Raw genomic sequence first — 16347 nt, forward strand, 5'->3', positions numbered from 1 at the left:
GATGAAAACTGGACAAACTGAGCATAAGAACATAACACAACACGGCAGCCCAGCTTTTCAAAAAGTGATGCCACCATGCCCATCTTCTCTCCAGCTGTGGAAAGATGTTTTGTATCACCATTTTAGAACTGAGACACACAAACATTATCTTTTGTTTAGCATTGCGTAATTAAAGAAACTACAAAATGATAAGTCTACCGGAAGCCATACTAGTAGTAGAGTATTTCATGTTTTTTTATTTTTTTGTCAAGCATATGGGAAAACTACAAAACAGTATGTAATTCAATATGTTAACGTAACATTATTCAGCAGGTTTTATTCGACTTAATGAAGCAAAATTTGTTAATTCTATAGGGTGATGCAAAACTTTTGTCCATAGCTGTAGTTTTCCGGGGAATGTAAATGCTGCACATTCTCAAGCTTTAACCTGCAGTCCAAACAGCTACTGCATGCTGAAGTATAAATCAACATTACAGCCTCTAAAAGCGAAGCGAAACACACCCTTCAACTGCAGTGCTTTCTCCTTATTTCCCTATTTGATCATTTGCCAAGCTGGTTAAATACATTTAGGCCATGCTGAAAGTCACCTAACATGCAAAAAAATAAGTCATATTACAATTACATTTTATGAGCGCCTTGTGTAATATAGGCTTACAAAAGCTTTGCGTCTTTTTGTAGGCATACCAACAGCACTAAATTAAATACAGTATTCATATGGATCTTTTTCAAATCTTTTTTTTATTTGGCCTTGGTTTATACAGTGAAAACTACTGAATACAAAATCACTGGTTAACTGAATTAACCACATATTGTAAATCAAAAACTGCATTCCCTTTGCTATTTACGCAAAACAAAATACTTTTATCAGATTGTCCTGTTCTCACACTTCTACACACAAAACAACGGTGTTAACCAAGGAAGACATCTAAGCTAAAAAATAAGTTGTTTTACCCATACACCCATGTTAAAGCCAAGTCACCTGCAGTTTCAATAGCCAACCAGTAGGCAAACATCAAATAATTATTTTATATGACGGGAATATTACTAGCTATCAATTGACATAAAATTTGATTTGGGCCTTATTGAAACTCCTTTAAATTAAATACTTATAACATATGATACATTATACCAGATTAGAAACCTGTTCTCTGGAACCCCAATTTAAAGTTGATGGTCAAATTAAGAATATGGTTAAGACAGCCACTTCCAGCTCCTTTGAGATATTACATTTTTTGTGTGTGTATATATATATATATATATATATATATATATATATATATATATATATATATATATAATATCTTTAGGGGCCTCCCTCTGGGAGGAGAAACACATAAGGAGGTTTAGTCTATCTGTGCAGAGAGTGCTGATATCTTCATTCTCCACACTCTCAATTCCACTGACATGCAGTGCCGAGGCATTTCCAATTACTGATCACTGCATTAAAAGTTCAGAACTCAGACTGAGTGCATTTTAAACTCTCATATCCAGCCCTCAGGCTTCTGGAAATGGATACCGGCTAAAAACCTCAATCATGCACTTCTGTACCTCTGGAGGCTAGATTAAAACCACGTGAATTAATACCATTTCATTTGGTTACTGTTTAAGTCTTGATAACTGGAAAGCAAGCAATTTTTCAGGACAGATTTATTACCAGTTACACAAATATAACTACGTTCAACCAAAATCCTGCGAACAAACCCAAAATATAATATTACTAAACTAGCCATAATAAACTTCCTCAAAAAACATCCAGTTTGTCCTGCCTCCAGGTGAAGTACCACTTTATCTCTTTTTTATGGTGTATTGAACCACAAATTTGTATAAAGCGGCTCCATTCATCTTATACCTCATTCTCTTTTACCTTCTCATGATCTCTGCGGACAGAAGTGGTGCTGCTGCAGTGAATGTTACAGTATAAGCATTTACAAACAGAAAGAAAAACAAGACACACTTGTGTGGTTAAGAAAACAAATCCAAACCAATGCAGGGGAAAAGTGTGGAGAGGTTAAAGAAATTTGGAAGTAAAAAACAAAAACAAACAAAAAAAAATAGTAAGATACCTGATATAAAAATCAAAATACAAACTTCTTTTCCTTGAATGCAAAAAAACAAAAAAAAACAAAATGTTATACTACATGTGGTTAAAAAGATACTGTACCTTACTTTCTGTATAAAAATAAATGAAAAAAACAAAACAAAAAAAAAAACAGAACAAAATAAATCCTGAAGGGCGTTGCTTTTGATTTAAGATCTGCAGCCAGAACATTTCCCAGCTGTGGAATACATCTTAAGAGCGAACAACGTTTGAAGATTAAGTTCACATTGTTTTCAATCGTTACAAAATACATTCTAGTTTGTTTTAAATGTAACATGTTGTTAGTTTTAAAGTAATAAACATCATTTCCTTTTAAAAATAAAATATTATTAGTATATGGTTAAAGTGTGAACAGTTGCATTTTATTTCAGGCAATTTGCACATGAAAGGCCCATAGAAGCTTTTCTTTTTCTGTTTCAATGATTTTTTTCAATGACAGACAGCATTTCATGCTCAGTAATAGATTGTTCTGGGGAAATTAAAACAGGGTGTTAATCTTGCCCCCTGTACCTGGTAAACATCTCTTTCAAATGTCAACGTTATGATCAAAGCTTCAAAGCTCAAAGCAAGATTCATGCACAGTACAGGCAAACTTAAAAAGAAAAAAAATGTCCAGAATGCTTTCATCTGACACATTCAGACAGGAGAGACCTCCTTACCTCTTCTGTTTATAGGTGAGCATGGCCTCCGAAATGGGGAAATGATGAGAAACGTTGGCACCCACTACGTACTGGCTAACACGACCTGCAATGTCGATGTTATCTACAGAGACGAAAAAACAAAACAGAAAACTGTCTAGCGTGCTGTTGTGCGATCTCATAATGCAGTCAACAACTGAAGTCCAAGGGCAGCAGTGTGGAGTAGTGGTTAGGGCTCTGGACTCTTGACCGGAGGGTTGTGGGTTCAATCCCCAGTGGAGGACACTGCTGTTGTACCCTTGAGCAAGGTACTTTACCTAGATTGCTCCAGTAAAAACCCAACTGTATAAATGGGTAATTGTATGTAAAAATAATGTGATATCTGTATAATGTGAAATAATGTATAATGTGATATCTTGTAACAATTGTAAGTCGCCCTGGATAAGGGTGTCTGCTAAGAAATAAATAATAATAATAATGTGAATTGCCGACTTGAAACCTGAACTTGCATCCAACAACTACTAGCAGTTTTGCTAGGATAGGCAATTGTAATTACTTCTGCATCCGGGGCTAAGATAAATAAGGCTCACATTGCATAGTGGTTTCAGGTTATTTTAATATTGGTTGAAATCAATCACACTAAGCTCAGCGCCTCTGCGGTCTGACCAAAGTTCACTCTAAAATGTGGAATAGATGCACTGGAAGTCTGATTTCTGTTCCTGCTAGATGGTATGTCATGATGAGTTCTTTAGGCAAAATAACCCTATTAACCTTTATAGTGGCAATTTTGTTTTCAGGTTTTATACAGTAATATTCCCACAGTATTGGTTTGTGACTCCTCCACAGCTACGCTTTGCCAGTGGTGTCTAAAACCTACCTAGAGGGGTATGCCTGAAAGCAACGTTTAGCAATAGGGGTAAAGAATTGGAGAACATGCCATACCTTTTAGAACATTGTCATTACTTACTGTTGCTGCCTCCTGTGTGCTACATATTGCATAACATTTATTTTTTAAACACATTTGCAAATGATTTTGTATTTTTAGACACATTCTTCTGGGTACTTAATTGACTGTGGGATAGGTACTGTTGCAATGTTAGTGTTTTCATAGAAAATCTCCAGTTTCCCAATCAAAATGTGGTATCAGTTCTGTGTAAATACAAGCTCTCTCAGACATGTTGCCGCTTCCACAACAGCAGTGTTTGAAAGGGACTAATTCCGTAATGCTTCAATGTTCTATTTTCCAATATAAATGTGTAAACAGGAAATAAGGCCCTTTACAGAAGTGTAATCCTCTAGTCTCTCACCTCTATAAAAATGGACCAAGCTAGATTCATCCTCCACTGGCCGTATAACCTACAATACAGATTGCTTCACGCTTCTTCTGTACAGATTAGACTGCAGCTGTCCAGTTTCACACATACACAGTATTCTAGGAAGTGAAGCATTAGTATAGCTTTCCGCTGTAAACAAGATACCAATCTCCAGTTCCTCCATGAAGCACTTGGAGGAAACGCATTGTAAAACGTCAACAGGAATAAAAGTCTTTTGAAAATGGTTACGAATCAAAACCCACAAGTCATAATATCCACAAGATAGTACTAATGCATCATTATTATCTATAATTATATACCTGAGGTTGGTGGCTCTGTTTTGCTGAAGATCTCCCTCCATGCTGTATCCATAAAGATGTTGTTGAATTTGCTATCAAATGATGCCAAGTACTTGGCTAGTGGATGGGAGCCTGAGAAATGTAAAAGTATAAGGCCTTCATAAGCAATATATATATATATATATATATATATATATATATATATATATATATATATATATATATATATATATATATATATATATATAAAATTAAACAGGGAATTTAAGTTTTCCAATGCAGGCCAGTTATACTAATGAGTTATATAAAAGGTATACATTATCCAAGAGATACACATGCAGTGCAGATTATGTGCATGGTGAACCTGCACACTGACCACTTGTTACTGTCTTACCAACAGGGATGACAAGGAATCGGATGTAGTTGAGCCAGTCGGGAGTCTTGTTTGCCAGCTGTTCCACAAAAAACCTCAGGATGGTGCTCAGATAACTCTGATCTCCAGCCACAGCCACTTTTATTGTAGGAGGCATCTGGGAATTGCAGTTACAGCTGAAAAGATTGGTAGTTGTATTAAATTATTATTGCAGGATGATTGTCTGATGCATTACTACACACTCCGGGACACAGAAACCCAAGACAGAAATCAGAATGTCAGACAGGGATGGCCAACTTTTAAAAAGAGGCATGCTGTATCAGGATAGTTTGACATCGCTTCTTTTATATATGTCTTTGCAATAACAATTTAAACCATTATTTCTATTCATTAAAATTAACAAACATTTCATCATAAGAAAGCTCTCAAGCTCTGCTTTTCTGGGGATTATCATTTACACACAGTCATGATTATCAAAGTAAGAACAATAAACAGAGAACAGTCTGCAGAGAGTGCATTGTAAAGCTGTATAATATTGTCTATGTATTTTAATTGTGTATAATACACATTTGTATTTCAAAAACCCTTTATTACAAAGTAGACAGAGCACTATGGTTTAATACATAGTAGAGATACTTTCATACATAATAAATATAACACTGCAGTTTTGTAAAGTTTGTACAATGAGAAGGCGTCAGTATGTATTATATGAAATATATAAATATCAATTTCCTTTAAAAATAATAATTAACATATGCTTAAAGTGCAAACAGTTAATTTTTATTCAGTTGATTTGTACATGAAAGGCTCAAAGAAGCTAATATTTATTTCAATTCGTTTTTCAAATGACAGACAGCATTTGACACTCCTTGTATCTGCGGCTTATTGAGCTCTCATAATCAACATATTCAACAGCTGCCTTTAAGAAGAGTACTTTTAGAATAGTCTGACACGACTTTAAAACAAATTATTACTTTAAAAAACGGAACCAGGGATATACTTTTCCTGGTATCATATCTGGTTAAGGGGGTCTTATAATAAAAAGTTTGTAAAGGGTTGTACAAGTTATCTGGCTATTTATGTAAGCTCCTTTGCTTCTCACCCACTTTGAAATACTGTCTTCCTTTCTTTAGCTTTAGCTAAGTTCGGAGATTTTCAACTGTTCACCATATTATTCTGGTGACTGCTCTCAGTGAGCACAGTCCTCCCCAGCCTCTGCATGTACAGTAGGTCTCAACACAATGCAATACAGCTTCACAGCTCATCAATATGGCTGCACTATCCATCTATCAACACCCACTGTATAGACATATAGGAAGGCTATCATGAATTCTACAGGTGCTAAGCTGGATTTGGGAACAATTCATTTGGGATTCCTTAAGAATAGTGCTTAAAAAACAAAATACAATTCGAGCAGGAATGCGAGTGTGAAGTACAGGGAGCTGTGTTATAGCGGCAGCGTTTCTGTCAAAACTGAGCACAGAGAAAAGTATGAGACGCTGGCTTTAATGCTGTCAGGCTCATGGGGTTTACTCACAATCTCTGGATCCTGGTAACAATAGTGTTAAACGCTGCCTGAACGTCCACCGCAGAACACGTGGAAACAATCGGCTGATTTTGCTCATGTAGAATCTCAGACAGATACTGAAACAGGGAGCGGAGAGGAACATGAATCTAAATTGAATTAAATACATCAAATGAAACGGCTTAATAAGGGTGCCAGTAGGGTCTTTAGACGTCCAGCAGTTGGCTCAACTTCAAATCACAACCAACACAAAACAATAAAAGTATTCTTCAAAAACAATAAACATATTCTTCCAAGGGCTAACAATTGTGTCAAAACTCTCGTCCCCTTCATTATTATTCAGGAAACAGTGCAATGAACTGTACTGGTTTTCTTTCAAGAAAACCAAAATAGAAATCAAACTGTTCAGTGGATGTTTTTCAACTAAGTTCACTGCAAAGAGAACTCAGAACACCTAAAGAGCCAGACACATGTGGTATCACCTATTCCTAACAAATAATGGAACTGTTCCCCTTCTTTCAAAGAAACACATACTGTACTGTAATACACATTCAGTGAAACTCAAATAGATGTTCAGTACACTCTACAATACAAATTCACACTTCTTTTTTGCTTACATTACCCGTAGTGTGTAGTGGCTATATTGCATGTTTTTATTGTATCATGTACTGCATGATTACAGTAAAGACAGCAGGCTTTTTCAGACCCGCAAACAAATATATTACATTTCAAGAGTTTGGCACCCCCCTTGTACATCTAATGGTTAGATACAGTCCCGCACCCACTTCAGCCAATCAGCAGTGTGTCTGTCGTATGGTGCACATTTTGTATTAAACCCCTCCCTCCCCATCTGCCCTTGACAATCTCTTCTATGAGTAGACAGTATTGTTAACAGTGGTTGGTCTCCCACCAAGCAGTTGCTGACAGTTGGTACTGTGTAAATTGTGCTGTGCGTTTAGCTAATGCCCAACTGTCCCTCCCAGTGGGCCTGTGTGTGGCTTGCACAGCGCACACTGTTGCCGGTAACCTACCTGGCCTTGCCAGTCTGTGGTATTGATCAGGATGATGCTCTCCGGCAGCTGCTCGTCAGAGATCAGGATTTGGTTCAGCTGGTCATACACTGATTTTCGAGGGACCTGCAGAGACCGTACCAATCACATTTTAACAGCATCCTTCATCAAAAAGCATCCCAGGGTGCTTTTACAAAACCAAGCCTCGGGACACTTTCACAAAACACATCTTGGCAGCAGTCTGCTAAATCTGTATTAATACAGATATATTAAAATACTCAAAAAAGAGAGGAAAACATTTATCTTTTAACTCAATAAGTTAGGCTAGCTGAGCTGATTTCTACAAAACTATACTGGAATCTGTCTTAAAATATTGTTTTGTAAAATAGGTAGAAAGAATAAAGCTTGCTATCTACTGTCCTCTATCTAAGTCCTAGAGGTGCTTTATAAAAAGGCCCCCTGATAACATAAATGGTATACAACAAATGATATAATGTTTTACTAAAGGTTTACCTGAAAACAATCTTTAAGAAGATTTTGCAAGTTACTGTGCATTAATACCACAAGTGAAAACAGAATTAATGGTCAAATCTGAAATACATACAAATATTGAATATACCAGTCAATAGGGTACCCTTCTACTGACCATATACTATATATTGGTAATTGAAAATAAGACCAAACATCTAGACCCTTCAAAAGATACTGCAATCTCAATTAGGTTTACCTTGATAGAAAAAAGATACTTCTTATTGCTGAAATAATTTTCCTCAATCTTATGCCTTCTGTCATGTCTCTTCCTGCCAAGGCTCTTAATTATATAAGCAGCTGTAAGTTGTTTTTTTTTAAAATTTTTATTGTTGGGCCACTTGGAAACAAATAAAATATAAAACAAAGTGTAGACCCTTAAATGCATGAGTGTGTTCAAACAGAAAGAAACTTGGTAAACAAAGGTGGATTAACCTTACAGCATTAAAATAAGATATATTAATCAAAGGCTTTCTGTGCAATTTACATTTGTGACAGTTCACTGTTTTGTTTTGTTAAGTCAAAAAAAACAATAACATGACTCTGCTATGGTTCATTAAACTGGGGAATTACTGTTTTTGTGGTCCATTAAACCAGATAAAATTGCAACATGGACATGCTAAGACCACCTCCGGAGAAAGCAATCTATTTATACAGGAAATGTGACTCTCTCACTCCAATGCCCACTTAGATCCTTCCATCACAAAAACAAATTAAATAAATGTGCAGCATGTTAATGTTCTGTTTTAAGAAATTTTAGAGGAGCCCCCACATTCATCCAAGAAGCTCCAATGACTATTTACTACTATTTTAATACACAGCAGTATCTGTAACTTCTAAATGCAACAATATTAAGTATGAAAGTATTGTCAAGTGGCTCTTTCTTTCTTTCTTTTAACCAGTGCAGACCGAATTGCACAAAGTTTAAAATCTCACAACAGGGTGCAAGTAATCATGTCTACAAGAATTGTAAAGAATCAATAGTTGCATCTTTGTTTATTGCCAGTTACCTGTGTGTTGAGCCTGGAATCTGGTGAACTCTCGCTGTCTATGCTGTTTGTTCGGTCAATCTGTGCTTTTGAGTTCTGACGATCTTTCATCGAAGTGCTTCGGGGACGTCTGTGCTGCTTAATTTCGACTTTGCTGAATAAAAAATAAATACAAAATAAAAAACACGTCTGGCACAATAAAACATCACCAATTTATTCATGCTTGAATTACAACCCAAATGCAATTAGCTACTAAGCAACCTTCTGCATACATTAATGTAAGGAATTTTTTTAAAGCTCATTTATATTTACATAAAAAACAAACAAACAAGCAAACAAACAAAATCTATGAAAAACATAAAGTAAAAATGACAAAACATCCTGCAACGCAGACAGGAAGCTACTATCCCTCGTGGTCTTTACTAGACAAAAACACATGTTTTAAACAACTGTGAAACAGAAGCAGATTTATTTACCTGGGGGACGCAAGGTTCTGGGACTCTGTTTTACTGAGCTTCCCGACAGAAGTCGTCGGTTTATCTGTGCTGATGTCCCAGGTGCTGGCATCCCCAGTGCCTAAATCTTCCTCCTCAGCCTCCTAAAGGAATCAGGAAATTCTGAGTTAAAACACTGTAAACAACCACAAACAGACTTGCCAAAAACATGTACAGGAATGTTCCTGATTAGATCCTCATATCTGTGTGAGAAGATCAATCACACAGGTTATCTACAGTATTGTGCATGCAGAGCCTTTACGCAGAGAAATCTAGAAAATTACTTTGTTAAAAAATAAAATAAGACCAACATATATATATATATATATTTTGTTTTTTTTGTTTACGAACAACCCTTGTAAGGGTGTACAAATGTTTCTCAGTGAGGGTGAGACTGGGAGAGAAACGAAGTGGTGAGCTGCAACCAGACAACCGAAGGGTAAACAGATGAGTACACCGACGGCTAGACGCAAGTCAACAAATGTACAGATACAAGGTAGAGAGTCGCTCACCCCTGCCGTGGATTCCACAATAACCTCTTCCGGATACCTGGAGGGGGCAGGTTTGCTCTTCTCACTTTCAAGGAATTCAGCAGCCTGCAGGTAAAATAGACAATCCAAAAATGTTAATCTCAAATGGAATTTATTCAAAGCATGTGTGCAGTTTTTTTTTTTTTTAAACTAATTAAAATCACATCTAAAAAAAAAAAAAAAAGGCTCATTGTATGAACTTTTAATATGAAGCCAGTAAAACTCAGAACATGCACTTTCAGTAGTTTTCAGTGTTTGGCTCCAGTTTGTGATTCCATCAGCATTCTTTAGTCTACATGTCTGCCTTCCACAAATTATGGCACAATAAGTGCTGGTATTTTGAATATGGAAACGTACTGCAGCTGGACATGCAATCAAGCCAATAGGCCAATAGGGAGGCTGTGTGGTCCAATGGTTAAAGAAAAGGGCTTGTAACCAGGAGGTCCCCGGTTCAAATCCCACCTCAGCCACTGACTCATTGTGTGACCCTGAGCAAGTCACTTAACCTCCTTGTGCTCCGTCTTTCGGGTGAGATGTAGTTGTAAGTGACTCTGCAGCAGATGCATAGTTCACACATCCTAGTCTCTGTAAGTCGCCTTGGATAAAGGCGTCTGCTAAATAAACAAGTAATAATAATGATCAAGCTACACTAATTCTACTATAGTATGGGTCAAACCACAACCAACATATATATATATATATATATATATATATATATGTGTGTGTGTGATCTGATCCTGATGGTATCTGATGTCAGGGGTGAAAATATGTAGCAATAAGTTACGTTAAAGTGTTTACATTCCCCCTCTAAAAGCAAGCTCCAAAACTCAAAACACATCACAGACAGCAAACAACAGATGACGCAATTCCCATCTATTAACATTCTTGCTTGAATGGAACAGAAGTAAAATATAATATTAATTCAATTTAGAAAAAAATTTAAAATAATCATTATTAATTGCTTTGAATGTTTGAACCGTAGGACAGGCCCCAGAGAGAGCCAGCCAGGATCAGTAATCTCAGCCACGCAGACAAGAAAAGACCTTTAATATGGGACACAGCCGCTGCCTCAATTAACTTATCCATCACTCATTCAAACAATCAGCAACTAATTGGTCCTGATGCTGAATCTCCTTAAACTGATAGTGCTGAATTCATTAAGAAAAAGTGAAAAATTCAGAAGTGAAAAGGAATGGCAAATCCTTATTTCACCCCACCAGTTTAGTAATGTAGTTAGAGGGAAACAGAATCATCAAGCAGACATTCAACTGAATAGGTAACACTATTAGACAAGGCAGAGAATTGCATTATAAACCTTAACTTACCATCCCATAGTACTGTAGATGCCTTCTAAGCTACCAGGGATTTTTACAGTCTTGAAACTCATTTAATGATGACTTGGGGGGTGATTTGATTAGCTTAAACCAACCCGCTGGGAAAAAAACACTGCTAGAAGTTGTTATACTTATTCTAAGGGGTAATCTCCAGAAACTATGGAAAGGTGCTTGATTCAACCCAGGGTGATTCCCCAGTGCTATTAAAATGTTCCAAAATCCAGCTGTGGCTTATCTGCTCAGTTCAGGACATGTGTTACAGCAAAAACAACACATTGTAAAAATCAAACCATTTATTATTATACTACAAACCCTGAGTGCCACACTCACAGGACTGGCATGCTCTCTGTTCTGGCTCTTCTGGCTGTGCAGGCTCCCAATCTCTGTCTGTGAGCTGGAGTGCGACATTCCCTCAAAGAATGGCCTGTGAAAAAGTAATAATAATAATAATAATAATAATAATAATAATAATAATAATAATAATAATTACATTACATTTCATTTACTGGTAACTGAGCAGAATATAATTTACATGCATTCATGTAAATCTATTTATCAAGTTATATGCCTTAAACAACCATTGACCGTTGAAACTATTGTCCAATAAAAAAGTACACTTGACTTAGTATTTATAGTAGTATTTGCATTTCATATCCCCATACAGTATTCAATTACAGTGGTGGACAGCAATTCAAGACTCATCATAAAAAAAGTACATTTTTGATTAAAAGTTCAAAAAAACGCATTATCATTTTACGTTTACACGTTTAAACTTTTACAGCCTTAAATGAAATGTTATCTACAGTATTAACTCTGCGATCTATCTGTTGAAACTATTTTTCTTTACTTGAGTTTAGGCTTCGGCGTGCTGAGGACGCTCTCGTTGTCCTCCATTTCAGGCCCGCTGTCGCTGGGGTTGTAGATCTCCAGACTGTCATAAAGCAGATCCAGATCCTCCTCCACCTCCTGGGTCTGGTCCACCGGGTCAGAATCCAGAACCTGCAGCAACACACAACAACAGCTGTCATCTTTAAAACTTGCCCTGAATCAAAGGTTTCAACCATTTCTGCATGTCAGTGTAACATTCAGCCAGGCACATTCTCTGTGACGTCATGCTAGGATACCATGCACAGGGGATCCATTCATTCGGCTAACAATAAAATAGGACGAAGCAACCGGATTAACATATAAAAAATACTGGTAATTAATAACCCACTTAAGAACCACATAGTAAAACATAGCGTGACACATTGTTAAGCGGTTTTAAAAAAAATAAAACCAGACAGACAAGAGTGGATAGGCCTGATGCCTCCAGTATTCCTGCCCAAGGAGTCTGGGACAGGAACAGGCTATAAGCTGTTAAATATTTCACATTAACCAAAGCAAGACAGTTCAATTAATTGTGTTCAGTTTTTAATTTTTTTTGGATAGTTTAGATACAATTAATTGTATCATATTAATAATCTTTGTCATGAAACAGCAGATTAAATAAAGCCAAGAGACACCATTTATTTTTTTGTAGCTCAAATAAAACCATAAATGAGAACAATACAGCCCAGTGTAAAGTGAGCTAATCAGGTGAGCACACTTGGCTGTCATGTAATAAAACCAATAACAAATAAAGGCAATTGCCTATTTTACTGCCAGACACTTGCCAGTGTAAAGATTTATAGAGATCAATAAGCAGTACAACAAGAGGCTTGTTCTTAATGAACGCCCTACTAATGTGTTAATTGATGATTTAATGAACCAGCTTTTTGTTCTCAGAAAACCACCTGTGGAGACCTAGCTGCTGCATGTCCTGTAAACCCTAAGGAGGAACACAGAAGTGATATTTTACAAATGATAGCATTACTACTCTACTACTGTATTATATCTAAATACACAAAGAGTACACACATAAACATGTTCACCTTCGTGTCAATAAAGACAATGCAGATGCAGAGAAAATCTAAAAAAAATCTAAATCTTACATCTAAAAAAAAATATGCTTGCAGATCAAGCATACATTACATTTTATCATGCTTCTCTAGTCGTTTGACAGTATGAAAATTGTCCTTTTGGCAGCCAGTAACATTTTTTAATATGACCGATGAAGTTGTAGACAGTGACACAGATGAATCTGTGATCTCTCCCATCTCTTCAGCTGACATTTACTCTTGATTAATGCTATTTCAGTAACGTTGAAGGCAGCATGAGTCTCCTGAGGAATAAGCAATCTTACACATTTCATTCACACAAATGATTTCTAAATCTACACCTCTGAATTAAACTGTGAAAGAAAGCAATACCAATTAATGCTTAATCTACTGTATTTATTACAGCTTACAACTTGTTTTATATCCATTTTTCTAATTTCATGCCCAGTGAAATTTACTGGTGCATAGTCCTCCCAAAACATTGGTCTGGGGTTTCTTAGAGACATTGGGGAAACAAGGTTAATTGAAAGCTCTGTTTGGTGAATCTACAGTCTATTGTATGATTTGTATCAAATTGTTCCCTGCCAGCTCTGGTATCTACATACCCATCTATCAGGACACTTATTCAAAAGCTTGTTGGAAAAAAATATTTATATATCAAATACTTATTTTTCTTTTAAGGTCGAGTGTCGAGTTGTTTTTTCCACCTTAAATTAAATTTGATCATGGCAATTATTAGTTTTTTTTACATTTTTATATCTAATTACCAGTTGCAAAATATTCTATCCTTATAAATCTGTGCCGATATTTTCATTGAATCAAGGATTTATTTATTAGTTAACATGGTTTATTGTATTTATAGTAAAACAATATTGTCACAATCTGAGGAGCTGTGCTGAAGAACTACAGTAGGTAAAAAAAATTAAATAAAAAAGTATATACACAAACCGTCACCTGTATGAACATTGGAATATTAATTCATACCTTTTTAATGTGTATCAGTTTTATTTGGCTTACTTTGAATGTCTTAATTAAAACGACATGAAAAAAACACAAAGGATTGATTATACATAATAATTAAAGTATTTGACAGCACCTGTTTCTAATTCGCTTACTTGCCAGGTCAGGTGAAGCAGGTTAATTTATTTATTTTTAAAATGTAATTATTTTTCAATATCTTTATTAAATGAACAATACCAGCAGACAGTGTGACAGGCAACTCCTAATTTGCGGCCTGTCCTACAGCACTTGTCTAGCATGTCAGTCAAACTCTTGACTCTGATATCTGCCACCAGTGTGACAGAATCATAAAATGGTAAAATTGTCTTTCACACGGTCAACCCCCAGAAAGTCTTAATGGAAACAAAGACTTTTTTTCTATACTATAAACGGTTTAAGCCCATTTTCTGTGCCACTTGCCTGCCCTACATGTTATGGCTTTTAATACGTATACATTTCCGATCTCATTTTCATTTGTTCAAGGAAAGAAGAATCCTTAATAAATACAACTACTCAACAAATCAGATATGTTGTCTGTGGAATAGCTCAGCTCTCTGTAATTGTCTAATTGAACAGAGGTTAAAAAAAAAAATGCTGTTTGTAATGTACATTGATAAAGTTGTAGGGTAGAGCAGAGAGGGTCAGATCAACATCAAAGGTTGTGTTCTTTTTTGCCAAGTGGAAACCATAAAGACTGTGCTTTTAATTCCAGCTATAATATCAAAAACAGTCACACTGATTGAATCAATTGATCATAAAACCTGTAATTTCTTTGTGCTGGCGGTTTGCCCAGCCCACTATTCTGCAGCCTTCAGTGTAACAGAGACTTCCTAGAACAGTCTTATTACCTCTCTGACATCGAAGTGCTTCTCCAGACTGCAGAGAAGCATGGCGAACAGACAAAACACCGTACCCTTCAACTTTCAGCCATACTGCAGCAGCTGCACAGGCCCCCTTGGCAACAGATAGACACTGTATGTTTTATTGACAGACCTCAGATAACCCCTTTCTATTTTCACCCATCCTGCTTGTGCAGTAGGCTAATGCAATTACAAAACAAAGTTCTATTTCTGATAGAGCTGACAAACCTATGCTAGCTGCCCAATGGACTTGGCCTAATTGGATTAGATAGCGCTGGGAAAGAAGGCAACAGAACGGATGCAAGACTTACTTTTCACATGAACTTTGTAAACTTACTGTGACTGAAACCATTTCATGTACATGTTGTGTCTATTATATTGTAAACACTGATATACATGACATTTATAGAATGGTATTACAGAACACCTGGCAAAGTTTGCAAGAAATGCATTACAGGACTGTGTCCCTGAAACGCATTACAGGACTGTGTCCCTGAAACGCATTACAGGACTGTGTCCCTGAAACGCATTACAGGACTGTGTCCCTGAAACGCATTACAGGACTGTGTCCCTGAAACGCATTACAGGACTGTGTCCCTGAAACGCATTACAGGACTGTGTCCCTGAAACGCATTACAGGACTGTGTCCCTGAAACGCATTACAGGACTGTGTCCCTGAAACGCATTACAGGACTGTGTCCCTGAAACGCATTACAGGACTGTGTCCCTGAAACACATTACAGGACTGTGTCCCTGAAATGTATTACAGGACTGTGTCCCTGAAATGCATTACAGGACTGTTGTCCATATCGCAGCGTTGTATTTTTAAACATACATTAGTTCTGAATGTACTGGTTTTATCGTGTACTCAGTTATGTTTTACTTCTACCCTTTCAACCCTGAAAAAGCCACATTCAATAAAACTCTATGATGCTCTTTACAGACTTTTTCAAAGCTTCAATAAATAGCCTTTAAATGGAGGGCGTATTTGACAGCTCATTGAACTTGTATAAAAAAACGATAGAAAACACAGCAGGGCGCTTCCCAGACCTGCAGAAGCATCAATATATATTAAACAACCAAAAAGCTCTCTAGAGTCATTAAGACTTGTGTTTGTCACATTTAATTAATAAAGCATACACTTACCTCATCTGTAACTTTGAACCTCTTCAGTAGGGCTACAAACTTCTGCTTGAAATTCGGCTGCTGAGAAAGAAAGAAAAAAAAACATTTTATTTTTATTTATATATATATATATATACATAAATTAATTAATGAAATAATTAGACTGTAAAACATTAAGCTAGAACAGATTGCTTTTTTGCTGTTGTAAATAAATCACGCACAAATCCTAAAATCTAATTAAAACTTGTGCAGTAAACAAATGATTGAATGAGGTGTCAAAACACTCTTCTGCTGGATTCAAGTTTATTTAGCA

General features: G+C 36.3%; 1 protein-coding gene across 6 annotated transcripts in view; it reads right to left on the bottom strand.

Moving 5' to 3' along the window:
- Positions 1–16347, bottom strand: part of zmp:0000000755 (phosphofurin acidic cluster sorting protein 2) — an 88235-nt gene that overhangs the window by 17678 nt on the left and 54210 nt on the right. For 3 of the 6 annotated variants that reach the window (XR_009328835.1, XM_059024922.1, XM_059024925.1), the window contains 12 exons: positions 16056–16115; positions 11979–12130; positions 11444–11555; positions 9780–9863; positions 9250–9371; positions 8795–8927; positions 7278–7382; positions 6259–6365; positions 4743–4897; positions 4370–4480; positions 2758–2860; positions 2064–2096 (listed from right to left, as the gene is read on the bottom strand). Coding sequence is in view for 5 of the 6 variants with exons in the window: in XM_059024922.1 (XP_058880905.1) it covers positions 2064–2096; positions 2758–2860; positions 4370–4480; positions 4743–4897; positions 6259–6365; positions 7278–7382; positions 8795–8927; positions 9250–9371; positions 9780–9863; positions 11444–11555; positions 11979–12130; positions 16056–16115 (1277 nt within the window). In the remaining variant the exon portion in view is untranslated. The remainder of the gene's footprint in view (positions 1–2063; positions 2097–2757; positions 2861–4369; positions 4481–4742; positions 4898–6258; positions 6366–7277; positions 7383–8794; positions 8928–9249; positions 9372–9779; positions 9864–11443; positions 11556–11978; positions 12131–16055; positions 16116–16347) is intronic. The other 3 variants (XM_059024923.1, XM_034018513.3, XM_059024924.1) reach the window with 3 other exon arrangements.

Source organism: Acipenser ruthenus, chromosome 6, assembly GCF_902713425.1.
Source record: "Acipenser ruthenus chromosome 6, fAciRut3.2 maternal haplotype, whole genome shotgun sequence".
Lineage (NCBI taxonomy): Eukaryota > Metazoa > Chordata > Actinopteri > Acipenseriformes > Acipenseridae > Acipenser > Acipenser ruthenus.